This window comes from Pteronotus mesoamericanus, unplaced genomic scaffold, assembly GCF_021234165.1.
Source record: "Pteronotus mesoamericanus isolate MK-2021 breed Mesoamerican mustached bat unplaced genomic scaffold, CSHL_Meso_final scaffold_651, whole genome shotgun sequence".
Taxonomy (NCBI): domain Eukaryota; kingdom Metazoa; phylum Chordata; class Mammalia; order Chiroptera; family Mormoopidae; genus Pteronotus; species Pteronotus mesoamericanus.
Genome location: NW_026555325.1, coordinates 5651693 through 5672539, shown reverse-complemented (window position 1 = coordinate 5672539; position 20847 = coordinate 5651693). Strand labels below are relative to the sequence as shown.

Sequence of the window (20847 nt, the reverse complement as noted above, 5' to 3'; positions counted from 1 at the left end):
CAGCAGAGCCCTTCGTTTAGTTGCCTGTGTGACTAGCTATAGAAATTGTTCAGTATGAGAAGACAGATGTCTCACAGTTCAGTACGCTCAGGAAGGCCCGCTGGGGACTGTTTTTCTTAATATCAACAGATAAGACCTTTGGAAATTAGCACAAGTCATAAGAACTCACTTCACTTAATTGTTCATGAGGATGTGACGTATAATCAACTAAAAAAATAAACATTCCGCATAAAAACTTGTGATTTTACAAGGGAGAAATATTGTTCCTTTAAGTTGTTATTCTGCTGTCTAATCTGTAATATCCCTGTGGCTTCTCTCCAACATTCCCTTAGTCATCCCCTGAACGCCCTGGGCATGGTCACGCTTCAGGGCACTTGCCCGTGTTGTTCCTTGTGTGTGGACCACTGCTCTAGCACGTGTCTCCATGCCTCGCTCCTTCACCTCACAGAAGTCTTTGCTGACAGGCCATCTCCTTGGTTCGCCCTTCCTGGCCTCCCACATAAAGCTGTACAAATACATATATTCCATATTGCAGTCCTGAATCGTTACCCCTTTCTCTGGGTACTTTTTCTCTTGAGTACCTATCCTAGATATACTTTGTTTGTTTGTTGTCCAGCAGTAAGAATGTAAACTTCAAGATCTCCAAGTTTTTTGTTAGTTTTGTTCATCAACATATCCTTACGGCCTAGAACAGCCCCTGGCTTACAGTAGCTATACAACCAATATTCAGTGAATGGATGAATGGGCCCTTTAATTTGACTGCCATTACTTTAAAAAGTAATTAAACTGATTAAATCAAGCTAAGATTGACTGAGGAATTATTCCTTTTTGTTCTAAAGTAAGAAAGAGATCAATTATTATTTTTTTATTATCTAAAGTTATATAGGTATTTACTGAATTTTTTCTTATAATGGGCTTCCCTGATGATTTTCCAGGAATCTTATAAACTTTTTACATATTTTCATGATTCATGTGAACTTCAACTACAATTTTTGATGAAAACAGTTATGATTTTTAGTTAACACATTGGAGACATAACTGTCTTAACACACTTTCCCAGGCATTCCACATCAACATCTCATTTTCTTACACAACTTCACATTATGTTTTTGGGGTTTTTTTGTTTTGTTTTGTTTTGCTTTGGTTTTTGTATAACTGCACACTTACCTTGAATGGCTTTTTACTGTATACTTATTTAGATTATTTTTTCTGCACTAATTTCCTTTATGGTTTTGCTGTGCAATTTAGCTTATTGCACCAAAATTGTACCAAAATATTCATATTGATAGTTCAGTTATCTCCCTTTTCCCTACAGATTATGCTACATCTATCTACCTTTGGCATCCTCTGTATATTAAAAATAATGCATTTCCAAGAACATTCATTTGTTTTATTACATTTTTAAAAATCAATTTTGAACTGACTTATTTAGTCTGTTCAAAAATTCAAAACAGCATAGAGAGTTTCCATATCCCCCATACCACTTTTCCTAACTGTAATATCTTACAAAACAATATCACAGTAACAGAAAACAGAATTAGTCTTAATGTACTGCTATTAACTAAAGACTTTTCTCAAATTTTACCAGTTTTTCATAATTAATTTACTAGTTATGTCTTCTCATTCTCATGTATCTTCTATCAATGCCCCAGTTTTTCGTTACATTTGATTTTAATATATGACTTTCCTTCATACACCCATTTGTTGAATCTCTATATTGTCAGCCATCACTTATATTTTAGTAAAAAAAAATAAAGTTATAGTTCATTGAGAATAATGGTTTTTTATTAGAAAGTTGGTGTAACATCCTTTCCTTCAGTGATCTTAGTTACCTAATTCCAATTCTTTCCCCTCTTCTATGTACCACTCTTTTCTAATGAATCATTGCTTGCATTAATTTTCTTTGACTCTTGATACTATTTATGATTTTTCTTTTACCGTTCTAGAGATCAATCTTTAACATAAAGTACATACATACATTGGAACAGGAGTCAAATTTCCACTGTTGTTATTTTGTTGACTACTAACTAATGCAGGTCCTTGTGAGTCACTTTACTTTTCTGGAACTTCATTTCATTAGTTGTAGACATTAGACTATATGAGTCTTTAACTTCTTTTTATCTCTAAAATACTGACTTTTTAAAAAGATTTTAGTCATTCATTTTTAGAGAGAGGGGAAGGGAGAAAGAAAAAGGGGGACAGAAACATTAACTATTGATGTGTGAGAGAATCATCAGTTGGTTGCCTCTCACATGCGGCCCAACAACGAACCACAACCCAGGCATGTTGCCTGTCTGGGAATCAAACCAATGACATTTTGCTCAGCGGGACAAAGCCCAACCAACTGAGCCACTCTGATTTGGGGTAAAATACTTTATAACTAGGTTTCTGCCCAGGTTTATAATTATTTTTATGTGGCTCACTGCTTTAGTTTTGTGGGGCTGCCTGAGTACTAAGAAGGGCTGTGATTGTGCATTTTCTTTGATCTTTATAGAAGGGCTTTTTGAGATCAATTACTATGTTAAGGGCTTGACTTGCTTTATTACATTTATCTAACACCCACACATGCATTTTCATATTCTTTTTCTCTCTGGCTATTAATGTGAGTCTGAAACAAGAATCCTTTTCTTTAATGTAGAATAGCAAGGTAAGCTTTAGTAGGCCGGTTACATGAGATAACATGTTTGTCCTTTGTTGTGTTAATGATAAAACAGTGAAGATTACAGCCTCTGGCTTTTCAGCTCAACTGGAAATTTAATGATCTTGTGTTTCACTAAATGTGATATGTAACAAAGTATGCACAACCTTGTTTAAAAATTTCAGTGAGAGTTAGCGATTGAAGTGATGTAACTGAGTATTTAAATGATCAAATGCCAAAAAAATGAAACATATTAAAATATAACAATAAAACATGATTTCTATTAGAGTTGACTTTTCATCTAATATGAAAGAGATTGAGTAATTTAGTATTAAAGCAATAAGTTCTGAAGTGTTTTTATTTTAATAAAGTCTAACCTACTTCATAAGACTAAAGGAAATATGCAAGAATAGCTGTGATATTTTGCCTTCAGAAGTTGAGGCAATTCTTGCTCTGTTCTCTCTCAGTAAGTAGGCAGAATTGGGTAGTTAAAGGGCATTAATGGAAAGTACTTTCTTTTTTTCCCAGTCACAATGAGGACTTATATTTTGTATTTTTTCATGGGACAGTTAGTCATATGTGACCAGAAGTGGAGACAGAGGGAAGCTCAGGAAAACAAAGCATATAATATTTACAGATTTAGAAAAGAAAGGCACAGCACATCATTCAGGGACCTAAGGGAAAGACACCGGGCTGGTCAGGAAGCAAAAGACAAATGTGAATGGAAAGCATTAGGCCACAGTCTTTATTAAAGTTTCTGAAGAAAAGGCAATGCAGGACAGGATAAACAGGTTAGGTTCGTCTAGTTTGAAAAATCCCATGGGTTTTTAAACTACAGGAATGGTCACTAGCTGTCTGGAACCTGACTTGGGGATGATTAATATAGAGGAATATTGTTTCCTGGGGTACAAAGACTAGATAGAGGAGGTGAGACTCAGAATTGCTTAGTTTGCAAATCAAAAACATGTTTCTGACTGGACCCTTTGTTATCCTTAACAATTAGTTATTTCTAGGAAGGGAAGTCTCCCCACACCTCACCCCCTGATGGACATTGTTCTCTTTTTCTTTTTAAGATGTCAAAAAATCATAATATACAGAAAGTAAAAACATTAAAAATATCTTCCACACAATTCTGATTTATTGCAAAAATTAAAGAGTATTGTAAAATGAGCGCTACACTCACTGTAGGAGGCTTCTTAAATTGGAAGCTACTCTGCCCTCCATAGTATATACCTTGCAGTGTTCACCTGAAAAGAATGAAGTCTACGTCTTCTGCTCAGAACATTCAGCAAAATCATTTTCCTATTACAGGATTGGTGATAGTATATTAATGTTATCCAGAAAAACAGGACCTATAGGATTTGCACAGGGAGAGGAGGGGGGGCAAGACAGGGGAGAGAGAGAGAGAAAGAGAGAGAAAGAGATTTTAAAGAATTAGCTCACACAATTGTGAAGAGTCTAGAGGGTAGGTCAGCTGGTGGTAGACCTAAGGAAGCACTGATACTGCAGTTAGATTTTAAAGACAGTCTAAAAGCCAAATTCCCTCTTTCAAAGTAAACCTCAGCCTGTTTTCTCTTAAAGCCTTCGACTGATGGAGTGAGACCAACCTTCATTATGGAGTGTAATCTGCTTTATTCAAAGATTTATATGTTAATATCATCTAAAAAATATCTTCCCAGCCATATCCATAGTGATGCTTAAACAAATATCTGTGTGTTGCAGTCTAGCCAAATTGATTCATAAAATTAACCATTACACATGACTCATTAAACAATATGCTTTAAAGTGTGGTAGTATAAATCTAATGAATGATATTAAGAGCTATAGTCTGGAACCCAGAAAGGATTATACTTTTTTAAATTTTTTAAAAGATTTTATTTATTCATTTTTAGAGAGAGGAAGGGAGGGAGAAAGAAAGGGAGAAAAACATAGATGTGAGAGAGATACATTAATTGGTTGCTTTTCACATACCTCCCACCGAAGACCTCGGCTATGACCCACACATGTGCCCTGATTGGGAATCGAACTGGAGACCTTTCAGTTCATAGGCTGGCGCTCAATCCACTGAGCCATACCAGCCAGGGTATATAATTTGAGATAATATTTGTACACTCTGTGTGTTCTTTCTGTCTTTATTTATTAATGATGATCAAATTATGACCTTTGGGGACCTTTCCTGGTGAGGTAAATCTCCATGGATCTCTCACATGGAGATTTCTGCATATCTTTTTTTTAAATTTTATTTATTTATTTATTTTTATTCAAGACAGTGATTTTATTTCTTTTGGATATATATCCAGAAGTGAGTTACAGAGTCATATCATAGTCCTATTTTTAATTTCTTGGGTAATCTCCATACTTTTTTCCATAATGGTTGCACCAATTTACTTTCCCACCAACAGTGCACAGGGGTTGCCCTCTCCACACTCTCACCCACACTAGCTATCTTTTCACTCTTTTTTTTTTAATTTTATTTATTTATTTATTTATTTAAATACATTTGTCTCTGCCTCCCCCCCACCACTTTCCCTTGTCCCCTCCCTCCCTCCCTCCCTCAGCTCTTCCCCTTTGGTTTTGTCCATGAGTCCTTGCTATATGTCCTTGACTTTCCCCTTCCCTTCTCTTTCCCTGCCCCCCCCCCTTCCCTCTTGTCTCTGTTGATTTCTTTTCCTTTCAGTGTTGCTGGTCATATTTTCCTTGCATCTTTGTATTGTTGGTTAGGTTCCGCTTATAGGTGAGATCATATGGTATTTGTCTTTCGCCCCCTGGCTTATTTCGCTTAGCATAATGCTCTCGAGTTCCATCCATGCTGCCGCGAAGTTTAGTACTTCTTTTTTTCTTTCTGCTGCGTAGTATTCCATTGTGTATATGTACCATAATTTTTTGATCCAATCATCTACTGATGGGCATTTAGGTTGCTTCCAACACTAAAGGAAGGCTCTTATTGCCTTTTATTCTGAAATATCATTACAAGGATGTTAGTATAGGAAAGAGCTTTGGAAGAAGAGATGGAGCATCCCTTCAGTACAAGGGGCGGACTTTCTTATTGCCCATTATGGAAGGTTTGGGTTTCCTAAGTCTAAAATTCTCCTCTTCTAATGCAACTCACTTTATGAAGGCATCCGTATGAACCCAACCCAGTCACTTCCCTGAGACTGGGATAAAGGGAACTGATACCAATCTGCTGATAGCTATTCTTCTTGCTGTGCCATGAGCAATAATATCCTTTATACCTGACTTACAAGTCTTGCATCATCTCTCATCATCCATGAAACCATAATAGGCCAACTTGACTTGAAAGGAAGGTTAAATCTCAGTTCTTAACAGCTCTTGAAAACTTTCATTTTGATCATTACTTTATATTAATTTATTGGTAACTATAATGCATATATACTGTGGCGCTCTCTTTACTCTTATGTATGCTCATCACTGAAACAAAAGTGAAATATTTCAGTTTCATAGACAATCTGTATGTCCCCCCCCAAATCAAAATTGACAATATGCCATTGGAGACAGGTTATATGGAAAACGAACCTGATCAAAGACTCCTGTAACCAACCTCATTGAGATAAAAAATTCAGCAGGTAAATGTTACTGCCACACTGTTAATTAAGTCAGCTTAATTCACTTATGTCAGATGCTTATGAGCTGTGAACTACATGAGCATGAAGCAAGAGAGTTGTCCAAGTGCTGACCCTCTGGCTTAGTGCCACATCCCTGGCCCGAGGCATGTGTACCTGTAGACTGTGCATCCAGCTATTTAAGGCGTGTGCCCATACTCTGCACTCATGCAGATACTTGTAATACTTCCTTCCAACTCATAAAAATAATGCTCATACTAAGGATAGAAAGACTTGGATACATTAGAAAAATGCAGACACTGCGTTTTTATCATAGCAATTCATTTCTAATTAATCCCTTATTATGTTAATCAAATTCTATTGTAAAGCATCAAGACTTATAGATTACTCTGGATATACAGGTTATGCACCTTAACAAAACTAAGATCACTGCGCCCATCCTTAGCCTGTTTAGTTTTTTTAATCTTGGACCTATTATTAAAAGTATAAAATTTCATTTTTAATATATAAAACTTTAATTCTTGCACTTGCTGATGTGGCTCAGTTGGTTGGGGTGTCATACTCTAAACTGAAAGTTCACAGGTTTGATTCCCATTTGGGGCACATATCTGCTTGTTGCAGCTTCCTATCAATATTTCTTTCCCTCTCCCTCTCCTTCTCTACCCCTCTCTCAAAATCAATAAGCATAGCTTTGAGGGAGGATTAAAGTAAATTTAAAAGAAAACTTTAATCCTGTTCTTTTCCATAAATGTGTAGTACCTAAAAATCAGACTGACCTATAATGATGTTTTAATTTTAGAAGTATGTTCTTCTTTTCTTTTTAAAATCCTTATTGTATCTAATCCAAGGTATTAAATTAATTTCAATTACTTTTCTGTCTTATTTATATGTTTTAAGTCTTTAAATAAATAAATCAGCCCTGGCCGGGTAGCTGAGTTGGTTACAGCATTTTCCAAATATGCCCTGGTCAGGGCACATTTAAGAATAAGACAATGAATACATAAATAAGTAGAATGACAATGTTTTGCTCTCTTTTTAAAGTCAATAAATTAAAATAAAGAAATCATATATAATTATTCCTTTTAATTTACCTAAATTTTATTATAATTCCTTATTTATCCTTATTTCCTTAATGATAGGCATCATTTGTAGGAAATAACATTGCTATCCTAGAGAATTTTTCACTTAATTGAGAAGTCTTTTGATGAGATGTATGCATTTTAACTGATATTTATATATTACATTTATTTATAAAAGTTATTTTTATAGAACAATGATTACCAAGGTAAGGTTTTAATAATTTAAGCAAAAATAATGTCAATGTTAAATATTTAGAGAGTGCATGAAAAAGCCATTTTTTTATATGAAGTATATGGATGTCTCAATTTTTTCACTTAGAATACAACATATACACATAATCTAAAATAATTACAAAAGCCATTATCTACTGCAGTTTTCTTTATTAAAAAAATAGAAGTACAAACATGTTGCATTTTTACCCATTGATAAATTAAATGGATATTTTGTTAAACCTAAGGGAGATTTTTACCAGATTCAAAAAATATTCATATTCTTTACCATTAGTTATGTAATAATAATAATAATAATAATAATAACTAACAGTAGTAAATGTTGATTTTCGAATGTAGAATACTTGAACTTGCCCTGGTTATCAAACAAACTCCCTGTATATTTTTTTGAATAGCCATGGGCCATTGGGCTATTAATTAGTATTTCTATTGGTCATCGATGTTTCATGAAATTGTCATGCCATAAAACTCTTTATCTCCTGATTGTGTTGTTGAAGGATGTTGGTCCTTTTGTAATAGTTTCAGGCAGGCCCCAACCAAACATTCTTGAGTAAAAAATCAAATGTATGTAAAAACAATGCTCTATGTATCTTAGCACTCCATCTAAGTTAGAAGTTAATTAAAGGCAGATGCTACACATGATGATATGCAGATGATATAGAGACAGACCACTTCCCTTATCAATGTATAATTTGTCGAGGAAAGGATTCATTGGTTGTTTAGGCTTTGTCCTACAAGTATAAGAGAGAGAATTTTTCCATGCCCTGTTAATGATAGGCTTAAATGATTCCAAGTTTCCACATAGACTCTTTTGTAAGTTTCTTTAAAATTTGTATTCAGCTTCGTTCTTCCCAGAATAGATAAAAACAAACAAAACAAACATAAAATTAACAACATTAAAAAAGCACTCTAGGCTAATTATTTCATTGCTATCTTAATAGACTAGATAGGAAGCTAAAGAGAAGATTACTCTAATAACGATACCCTATTAATAATATTAATAGAAACATTTATACATTTAATATGCCAACCATTATTTTAAGAATTTTACATATGTTAATTTATTTAATCCTTAAAACAATGCTACGAATTTTGGAATGTAGAATACTTGAACTTTATCCAAAGGTATCAAATAAATATACTCTAGCAAATGTTTGTTTTTCAAACACCTTTTTTGCATTTGAAGAGTGATACATGCCCTTGGGCTAGTAAGAAAACATACACCCATTTTAAAGGTTAGGAAATTGAAGAGTACCAAGACTAAGTAACTTGCTCACTTAGAGAGACAGTGTAGTGAGTGGCAGAGCCTGGGCGATGTGATTCCAGAACTTGGATCCTAACTACTAGATTCTGCTTTTTAGAATTCAGTGCCTTCCATTTTTACTATTTATTCACAACAGACTCTGCATATACAATTTCTGGTTAAAGTTGGTCACTGGTCAAAAATGCAAAGAAATATTACTAAATAATTATTTTAAAAGAAAAATATAAAGTATGTTTCTATTAAGTGGGACCCATAAGGAAAAGATCCAGGATTTATATAAAATTTTATTTTTATCTGATAAATTAATAAAAACTGGCATGTATGGAGAATTTTCAGTATTACAGTCAGTACGCTGGCTATTTTACATGCAATAGCTAATTTACCCTTTGTTACCACACTGTGGAGCGGTTGCTATTACCCTCATTTTACAAATGGAGAAATTAAAGACAACGTGACTGAGTTGCTTACCCAAGTGTCAGAAACAAAATTTTAATCCAGATAATATTGCAACTGCTTACTATGAAAAAGTAAAAAGTCTTAAGCAACGTGTCAAAAGGAAAAAAAAATTAAAAATAGATTATTGAGGAAGTTTCCATACTGCAGTAGAATTCAAATGTAATACAATTTTTGAAAATCAACTAACAAGGTAAAAGTCAGCTACAGTCTGTAATAAGAAAAGAGCATACTACTGCTGTATTCGCTTTCCATTATGCCAGAGCAGGGAAGTGGTCATAAAATTAAGTGTCAATAAAGTAAAGAGAAAATTAAACTTCTTTTTAAAGCATAGGCACAATTAACCTGTGAAAATTACTCATATTGGATGGTAATGAAGCAGATAGCTTAGTGAAATTGAGAACATATCTGATTCACTATAATGGGATTTTCAGTTAGATCAAATCACATGTTGTATTAGTCATTTTGAGGCACATACTGATTAGCAGAAAAGGTCACCGAAGAAAATCTTTTTCCAAGGTCAGAGGGGCAGTGATTAAAGAATACAATAATAGCAAATATGTACCGCACCTGCATGTGAGGGAATGTTATGCAGACCCCCAGGAGAGTGAATGCACAGCTCAGTCTCTAATTACTACCTCTTGGTTTGTTCAGGAAGTTCCTGTTCTCTACTTCATACCAAGGAAAAAGGGGCTTCCTTGGTTTTGAGGGAAGAGAAGGAGTTCACAGTAATTTCCCATGGTATAAGGGAACAGAACTGTCATTATGATGTTGTGGAAAGGTTAGAGAGTAGTTTACAAAATGGGAAAAAGCAACGGCAGGACTCCCCATAGGAACAGTGCAGTTTTAAAGGACTTTACATTGAGAATTATCTGACTTGGACTTTTGTCTCCGTTCTACCACCTCTTGTGTGAGAGTAGACTATAAACCTTCACTTTAAAGTGATAGAATTTTCCATTCTGTAAAGTGTTTGAATTAGATTAACTCCCAAGATTATATATTTGTAATATCCCTTTGAATTATTACTACCTATATCTTACAGAAGCCTGCAATAGTGTCCTTTTAAAAACAAGTCTAGAATATATGGAAATATTTCAGTGTTCTTTGCAATTTATTGTTCATACATTTCCAGGATGAAAGCCTGTTCTGGGCTTTCAAAGGCTTGCTTCTGCTGAACCTGCATATTTCTTGGCAAGAGGGTGTTCATATTATTTTGGTTACTCAAATTAAATATTACGAGTTTTAACACATTTTCAGAACATATTACTTGTTCATATTACTTGATTATTTTTTCCTGAAGAGTCTGTATCACTCTATTTTTGTTCTGAGAACTTATCTTTCACCCTTTTTTACTCACATCACTTATATTTTCTTTTTTTTCCTGACATTTCCTCTTTCAAATAAAATATATTGAAAGAGGGTCTCTCATTCAGATAAAATGACATTCAGAATAAAATTGAAAAATATTCTCTGGAATGATAATACTTGCAAAAAATCACACTAAGAAGAATTCATTTACTTTTGAATAAAACTTTTTATTAAGTAGAACATAAACAGTGGGCACTACTAAAAATTTTGTTCCTTTCTTTTTATTGCTTTTTACAGATCTGGATAATGTGGAGGGCATTGCTGTGGACTGGATCGGAAATAACCTTTACTGGACAAATGATGGCTATAGGAAAACCATTAATGTGGCCAGGCTGGAAAAGGCTTCTCAGAGTCGGAAGACCCTTTTAGAGGGAGAAATGTCCCATCCCAGAGGGATTGTGGTGGATCCTGTTAATGGGTATGAAATATTTAATCATTTTTATGTAAGAAAAAATGTATTAAATTTATTTGTTTTTTACATATTTCATGGTAAAAGTTTTACTTAAATTCATGTGTGAATGCACACATGAGTGGTCTGATTGGAAAAAAAATACTTATTTAGTGATTTCCTCTTCTAGAGAATATGTTAAATAAACATGTCAAAATACATTGAACTAAAATAAACAAATTATTTGTATAAAGGATATATTTAGTTGATTTATTCAGACAAGCACCATAATTCTCCATTTTAGACAGCCTGACACCAAGGGAAATATTTAATTAAATAAGGAAATCAATCAATTTAACATTTTAAAGGCTATTGAAATGTGATGTATTCAAAAATAACCAAAACTAGCATGCAAATTTGTAATAAGTTGGAACCCACACATGGGAAAAAATAGCCAAGTGTTTTTGTACATTTAGTGTGGGCCAGACATTTTGTTGAATAGGCTAACATGCTCCTCTTCTCTAATCCTCACAATTCTTTAAATTAGTTGCTAAATTCATCATTGTCTTACATAGAAGAAATAGGTAACTTATCTCCAAAAACTCTTCGATTATTAAGAGATTAGGTATGTATTTATTTTATTTTTGTATTGGATAGATATTTAAACCCTAGCCGCCTGTCTCCAAGGCTGTACTCATAGCCACTATACTCTGCTACTTTTTACTAGTCTAGGTTGGTAATCACATAATTTTAGACATTACCATATTTTTATATGGTAAATTAATTTTATAGTTTGTGCTAGTTGTTTTAGGATGGGATATTTTGTACAGTTCTTATGAATATATTTTCCTTTGATTTTTTATTCAGAGCTGTTACCTAAACAGAAGCAATACTATGTATATAGAATTGAAGTGCAAAAATTCCTAACAGAATCTCAGAATTAATTGAATAGATTGTATATTTTACATGTACAGCTGTTGTATGTGGTTTTTATCCCCTCCATGGCTTACTTCATTGCTTAAAAACATCACAAAATGAATATTCTTCATAGCTTACTACATACATACAAAAAAATCCCTATTTGAATAGGAGGAATGTGACTTTCTTATCAGCTGAAATCACTACTTGCCTTTCCTAGAATAATGCGTGTTGAAAACAGAATCAGGGTGCTTCTTCCCAGTCCGACACCAAAGTAGTGAATGCACTCATTGTGTTTCTGTAAGACATAATTATAAAGTAATATCAGTGATTTTATGTGTAGATCTACAATTATCTGCTCTATTCTTGGACTTTTAAACCAAGTCATCTATCTGACCTTTAAAACAAGCCAATATTAATTTTAAGAGGAAAATATTTATTCCACATTGTCTAATTCTACTTGAAGCAAGGTGTTTTAAATGTCTTAAAACAGTGTCTTCTTTCTCAGTATTCTATTAGAGAAAAATATTTTCTGATAAAGTTTCAGGGTCTTTGTGGTGCCCAGGAAGATGACACAGATATGGGGGTCGTAGAACCATATGATTTGGAAGGACACTTAGAGGCCCATAATTCCTCTCTCTCTTCAAATACAGGAATCCCTTTTAACACTTCCCTAGTAGGCAGGCGTTCAAGTATATTTGAAACCTACAGCACCAACATAGTATTACAGTATTTTAGGGCAATTCTGAGTGATATGACTTTTTTTTATTAAAGCAATATCTGCATCTTTGTAATTATTGCCTTATAACTGACTCTATATTTACCTGTAGTGCTGCAAAGAATGATGCTAATATTTCTTCCATTCTGCAGATTTTCAACTAGGGCACTGCTCTTGCGCACATACTTGTAAAACATATACATACGAGCACAAATATATGTGTGTGTATGTATGTCTTTTTCCCTTGCAGCATACTAGGTCAGAGCTCTGCACCAGGTGTATAGTTGTTAAAAAAACAGGCATAACCTTAATCCTCATGAAGCATCTTGTGTTACCTGCAAGGTTAGGAGTAGGGTTATAGAATAATAAATGCATACTAAATGAGCAGCTAATGCGATTTCTATAGCACAAAGTGATATAGGAAAACAACAAGTTTAACATGATGGAAACTAATGATAAAAACCTATTTAAGTAGTTTTGCTGAAAGGCCTCTTTAAGGAGGCATCATGTAAGCTGAGACTAAATGGTAGAGAATGAATTAGCCATGGAGAGTAAGGGAAAGAGTATGTTAGATCAAGAAAATGGTACATTTGACGATCTTGAGCAGGGATTGAGTGTCAGAGAAACTAAATGAGAACAATGGGGCTGGAATGCAGATAGCAATGGGACAGATAACTGAGATGGACCGCAGTTGGACCGGAAAGTGGGTCCTCATCCATTGTGATGGAACTTTGTACTTTGTCTTTAGTGCAGGGGTAAAATAGAAAAGTAATATAATTGTATTTCTATTAAAATACTTATCTTACTATTCTCTGAAGAATAGATAGGAAAACAGTAGAAATAGATGTCTATGTGAATTTAATTATCCAAATAACTGTTTAACTTGAATGTAGTTTCTTTCTTTTTTTTAAATTATGTGTTTTAATTTAATCTTTATTGTATGTTTGACTCAAATACAATTTTAAAAAATGAGGAATAAACTTTAGTTCAGAGATTCCATTTAAAATAGCATAATATAACTTTAAGCAAAACATTTCAAGAAAAAAATGATTTACTTACATTTTTCTACTACAATATCTATTTTTAGCTGTACATAGGAGAAAATCTGTGATTGCCTCTTAATGAAAATATGACTCATTTTAGAGATGTACTTTATTAAAAGCTTCACAGCCAATTATAGGGTCTGTAAAGAATTCATTTGTTTTCTATTAAAGCATATTTTTGATTACCATACAGATCAATAGAAATCAGTAAGACAATAATTGTCCTCAGGATAGACATACACAAAATTACCTATAAAATAAATGATACACGTGCTTTTCAGAAACTACTGAGGTTTATAATACAGAATTGAGCTTTAATGGAAGAATTGATTTCCCAACTTTATAAGGCTGGTCCCAGGGGCTTGGGGTGTGCAGTCCTATGGTTCATCATCGTTCTGAAGGGACAGTCATAGTAATTGTTTAGAGGGAGAGAAGTGAGTGGCAGTGCTGAGGTGAGATGACTTCCTTAAAGCTAGAGCAGAGGGTATGTGAAGGAACATAGTAGGAGATAAAACTAGAAATAAGCAAAAATCTTCAATGTTGTGAGTAAAAGTTTGGATTTATTTTGCTGAAAAAAGAATAATGGAAAGATTTTGAAGATAAAAGCCACATTTTCCTTTGAATGAAAGGAGTGTCGCAGGTATATATGGGAAGCAACCCGTTAGGAGTTCATTTTGCAAAGGAATGAAAGACCAACTGTAGCATTTGTAGTAGGAATAGAAAGGTGGGGATTGAGACTGTAAGAATAGGATTGCAGGTTTCAACAATTATTGAAATGGGTTTAAAGCTGGAGGAGGAATCAGTTGGGATGGAACTGTTCCTAAGCTGATCTGTGCAGATGAACTCATTCCTTCTAATAATTTCACATTTAATAATTCGTATCAATAACTTAGAAACCTACATTATCAGTTCTCACTTCTCAAAATATTATCTATATTATCTATGTCCAAAGCTGAGTGCATATTTTCCCCCAACTATTTTGTGCATCCAGGCAGTGAAAGACAAATCTCAATTAATAATAAACATCTAGATATTATATCAGTAACCAAATCAACTTTTCAACAGCAAAATGTATTTTACTTCTATGACAGAGACGTTCTTAAGGATGTAAATATGTCTATGATTGACCATCAGATAATACAATTTAATTGGGGGACATGGTTAATGTCAAAAAAAAAAAAAGGGCAAACAGTGTTACAGGGTACAAATAGGAAGAACAAAAAATCCATGCCTTTAGTTATTTTGATGTTTAACTGGAATTATTAGATATGTAGCATCATTAAATGCAATGCAAGCATAAATTCAATAAATACTACAAAATAACCAAAAAAAGTCACTAAGAAACAAAGGAAAGCATCTATTTTGATAGAAAGTCTAAAGATAAACTTCATAAAACTCTTTTATTTGAAGAGGTTATAAAAATTAGAAATTTTTTTTTTCCTGTTAGCAAGGGGCCAGGTTAACATTATTTTGATTTAATAGCTACCCAAGTTCTACATATAAAAAGATTAATATTTGTTCCATCTTATTTTATAGATTATATTTTCTATTTTCTGTATTTTAGAATTTTCAAATTCGATATTGATTATAAGACTTTTGCAATATAACTTTTATTCAGATAATGAAGTGGGTAGATGATGATAAAATATAGTCTCTGTCAGATTGGTATCTTTTATTTAAGTGTTTCTTTTTAATTTTATTTAAATAAAATAATCAGTAATAGATCATGTCACAAACATATTTCTTCAAATATAAAACAATACCAAATATGCTTGGCATATCCAGAACTATTCCTCATGTGCATATGCATATGTGATTTAAAAGAGTCAACAAACATACATATGCAAAAGTGTGTATGTTTGGTGACTACGAGTTACTATGTTAAAAAAAAACTAGAGGGAAAGATAATTGCAATTTTAACAAGTTATAAATTAGTAACAAGAATAAAAGTGCATTGATTAACTGTATTTAAGATTTTAGGAAAGCATCAACAGAGAAAAAAATAATTGCACATTTTCCTTTTACGTAATTGATTTCTGTAGTTTAAGTCCAGTAGTTATACCTAACTAGTATAGGATTAAAATAAACAGAATAACTCCTGTTTATTACTAATTTGTTCCAATAATAAAACCACCTGAAGAACACATTGGATTCAAGATAAGCATATTGTCATGTTTATTTCTAGGATTAGAACATACTTTGACTTAATAAAACTCACTAGTTTCATTATACTTCCTCAGGTCTAAAAGGCATATCAACATAGCTGTAAACTGTTAAGAATTTTTTTTTAAACTTCATTGGCATGAAATTATGGATGGTGTGTTTCAGCCTCAGTGTCCCCAAATCCGCCTGTTTAGGTCACTGTAGGATTATTAGTCATGGATACAAGTTGTTCTGAGCTAACCTCAGAAATTCTTCAAAATCCATGAAATGCGGAGGCAGAAAATCTAATAAAGGCATTTCTAGGGTAAGCCGCTTAGGAAAGCTTTGGCACTTTATAAAGTTCTTATGAGGGGACTGAATTAAAACCTAAACTTTAATTAATAACTCAGGCATTTTCACATGACCCCAAAACAACATAAATGGAGGGTTTTAACCTTATTCATGAAGGAATTGCAGCACATTAGCTCAAGGCCAGCTCTCCCACTGTATAGCTTACACAGAATGATTTGTTATTAAAGGTAGATGCCTTTGTTTGAGATAGAAATTAAAGTTCGGAATCTTAAGGTCAGTCAACCTGCTATTAATAAACTCATGTACAGCTAAATCATCTTCTGTGGGTTTTGGGGGAATAATAAACAGCAATAAAATATACATAATTTGTATCAGGAAGGTAAATTAGACCTGACCAAACAAATGCAGTATGATTGTACCTTTTAGACCAAAGACAATCCAATTGTCTGTCTTAAAAAACAATAATTCACCTGAGATTAAATAAAGTTAATTAGATCATTAACTGACTGTTCTGAGTTCTCGTGTCAGTCAACCTGCTTTTTAATTACATAATTGATTATATGTTTTATGAAGTGAACAACATTTAGAAATACCTAGTAAGGCTTCAAAAAAACACTTTCCAAACTTGGTCTCAATGCCAAAGAAAATCAACATTTGGCACTTATTGTTTGCTTGCTTAATCATTCAGGCCATTAAGTAGAGTAGTGGGTTTTCTGGAATGTGTCCAAAGGAATGGGCTCCACTGAACACACAACTTACTTCCCTTGGTACTTCAGAGCTGCCTCCTCCCTTTGGCAGATATGCATTTAAATAGGCGAAAATCAGAATGTAATTAGATTTATGAAGGTGCCAAATCTGAGAAAGTGTCCCTCTATACCGTGGCTAGTTGAAATAACATGTATATGCTCTTGTTTGTAATGTCTTAGCTGGATGTATTGGACAGACTGGGAGGAAGATGAAATAGATGACAGCATGGGAAGGATCGAGAAGGCCTGGATGGATGGCTTCAATCGACAGATTTTTGTGACTTCAAAGATGCTGTGGCCAAATGGTTTAACTCTGGACTTTCACACAAACACCTTATACTGGTGTGATGCTTATTATGATCATATTGAAAAAATATTTTTGAATGGAACTCACAGGAAGGTAAAAGACAAATGCTGCTGGTTTTAATCCACGGGCTTCTTTTCTCAGGGAGCATTGTTGTATTGTGTTAAGAAAACTTTGAAGTCTATTTGTACCCCTCTGAGGAGGCTGCCAGTAGTCTCTGCGGGTGGCTAACGGAGGCTGAGCATTAAGTGGTGCAGCTGGCGCTGGGCTTCGGAGAACAAATCCAGCTCATTGTGATGTGTCAGCATTTGTGAAAATTTTTTAAAGAAGCTCTCAGGATATTAGAGTTATTTTAAAATGCAGCTTTTCTACATTATTGATGAGTTTGCTATGACCAAGTAACCCAACTCTTTTCAAATATCTTTAATATTTGAAGTTGAAATTTAACATATATTATGAAAAATTAATTATAATGCGTTTATTTGAATAAAGAACTTCATGACATTGAAATTGAAAGACAATAAACTGAGCTTCAAGCCTGTCGATATGAACAGATATCAACTTCTCACCTGTTTTGGTAGAATTATTGCAAAATGATTCTGCCATTCTGGGGTAAATAGAGGATGTAGTTGGCACTGTGACAGAGCTAGTGTTGAAAAAATATCACCTCTATATTTCATCTCCTAATTACCTAAGCACATATGACATTTGAACTAACTTCAACTGTTTAGTTTAATAATGGAAAACTAGAATATTCAGAGTTACTGAAGTGCTTTTCTTGATACTACACTTTTTTTGGGGGGGGAAGAAAAATTGCACAATTGACAAAGCCTATTCATTATGATTTCTGTTTGAGAAATAAATAGTATAATAATCAGTTAAGACTATTTCATTCATTGAGTCACTCTAACAATGTTTTAAATATTTTTTCCAAATGAGTAATATTCATTGGCATTTAACCTAATGTCACATACTTCACAGGGGCTAGATAAATATCTATGATTCCTTTGAAGATATTGACATATATACAATATACATAACATTTTAATGGCCAGCATATTTTATCTGCATGGAGGTGAAAAATTTAAAAAAAAAGAAACTATCTCACTTATGCATTATACGAAAATTTGTTATGAAGAATACAGATAAGAGGAGAAAAATTTTAATTGCTAACAATACATTTTTAAATAACTTCCTCAGTTCTCTAATATTAAATAAAATGAATAGAAAGTGTTTTCATACTGTATAAATCCACTTTATACATGGTGAAAAATGAAAAAGTATTATGATTATTGGAGATATTATTCCTTATATTTTTTCTACAACCCTACATGTGAAACAGGACTTGAAACACAATTGCTCCATTTAAACAACAAAAACATAAAACTGTAATATAAAGAATATACCAAGATAATCAGAATTGCAATTAACTAGTAAACCTTGTTTATATAATTGCTGATAGTAAATTTTTCCATGTTCATAATTAAAATCTTTATCTTCCTTCCTGTCATCTTCTATTTAATTTACATTTGCTCAATTAAATAAGATCCTTTTCATTTCTAGTGTCTAGATACTATATTGTATCCTTTGGCTATTGGATGAAAAATATTGCAATACACAAGGAAGAACCCACAAATTCCCAGAATTATCTTCTTAAGGGCAGGCCCATTGTAGTACAGGTTTCCCCTGCTAGGTGAGTGGTGTAGAAACCCATCTGTATCAGTGTACCAGCTGGCATTGTTGTGAGAGGCTGAGCTCGGTTTCAGTGAATTTTTTTGAGGACTCCTTCGAGGCATTTGCCCATTTCATGATGGGTGATTTAGGAGCACACCTGCCCACACTGCTCTGAGTGTTCAGCAGTTTTTGAGCAAAAATGGCATGACTCCCCATCCCTCAACCTCCCTATTCACCTGATTTCTCCTGGAGTGACTATATTTTGTTTCCCTGTATAAAGAAAGTGCTCAAGGGAAATGTTTTGCCAATGCGGAAGAGGTGAAACAAAAAATGGCAGAAGCACTAAAAGGCATCAGAAACTAATGAGATCAAAAATGTTTTGAGCAGGTGAAAAAGGTCTGGATATGTGTATTGCATCAAATGGAGAATACTTTGAAGGTGACTGAAGTTTAAACATGTAAGAATAAAGGCACAATTTTTTTATAGATATATTCCGGGTTTTATTGGCCCCCTTCCTCATCTATAGTGACACTAATTACTCAGACCGGTTTCTATCCCAGGACACGATTCTGGAATATTACAAAGAAAGGACATAGGGAAGAAAGTCAGCCAATTCATTTTACTGTTTGCCTTTCTTGACCATATGTGAAAAGGCAAATATGAGAGAGTTTAAATAAATGAAATTTAAATGATCTCCTTCAAATAACATGTTCTAGAAACAGAAAAATATGCTCTCACTGTGAACTCCATTTTTCAAATATGCTGAAAGAAAACATGAATTACAATATTAAATAGATTACTGTCTTATACTTATTTGAATACCACTTTCTATATATATTTAGTTGTGTTTTGAAAAGTCAGTTCTGAATTTTCACAATGTGTTTAAATTTTACAGATTGTTTACAGTGGAAAAGAGTTGAACCATCCTTTTGGACTGTCACATCACGGGAACTATGTGTTCTGGACTGATTATATGAACGGTTCCATTTTTCAACTAGATTTGATAACGAATGAGGTGACATTACTGAGGCGGGAAAGACCACCCCTGTTTGGACTTCAGATTTATGATCCACGAAAGCAACAAGGTATTAAAAACCAGATAAAATTGCTACTGAGTTTCACATGAAATAAAATTCAAAATAGTACAAAAAGGTTTTATTTGATAGTGTTGGCTGAAATCTTATCATAAAAGATGTTTAGCCGCTCAAAATTCGATCAAATCTTGGGAATTCTTTTTGAGTGAAGTTCAATGCTTTCTCCAAATACTTATTTTTTGTTGTCATTTTCACTGGCCTGTTAAAGTAAAAATATATATATATTTTTAATGTTTTCAAACATTAACTATTGTGAGCAGTTAGAAAATCTTTGGGAGAAGAATATTGTGTGGACATACTTAGAAATACATTATATAAGAAAATTACATTTTTAGCAGTATCTTAGTATATTTTATCTGATCAGTTTCATGTACATTTAAAGAGCATTTAATTAATATAGATGGTGTAAAAGTAAAATAATCTACCATGATATTCATAGCTTATTAAAATCAGAAATATTCTATGTTTTATCTACATGAGTTATTAATATTTATTAGGCCACCCACAAATAAAATCACTTAGAACTTAGGCATTAAATGAAGAAAAACATTTGTAAATTATGTACTAGATATTTTGTTATAAATCTAAGACATTATCCCTCTTTTAATGGAGATAGTTTTGTGGACATATAATGAGTGTATGTTTTAATACATTTAGGGAGAAAAATTATATCCTGAGTTTTTCAATACACGTTATCAATAGGAAGTTATCTAGAAACAAAAGTTTTTTGAAGATATGTCATATTTCAGCTAAAAGAGGGATATTAAAAGCAAACTATCTCAATCAAGAACTTCGTTTTTTCTGCCATATTAAAATTGCCTCATTGGAATACAAATGTAATTTCATAAAATTATGAAGGTCAAATTATCTTTAAAATTAAAAATGAAATTTTTT

The 20847-nt window shown here is 33.2% G+C and overlaps 1 protein-coding gene across 1 annotated transcript in view; it reads left to right on the top strand.

Annotated features, from left to right (window-relative positions):
- Positions 1-20847, top strand: part of LRP1B (LDL receptor related protein 1B) — a 1772547-nt gene that overhangs the window by 1024269 nt on the left and 727431 nt on the right. The window contains exons 12-14 of the mRNA XM_054562474.1: positions 10852-11032; positions 17062-17281; positions 19755-19944. Coding sequence (XP_054418449.1) covers positions 10852-11032; positions 17062-17281; positions 19755-19944 — 591 coding nt within the window. The remainder of the gene's footprint in view (positions 1-10851; positions 11033-17061; positions 17282-19754; positions 19945-20847) is intronic.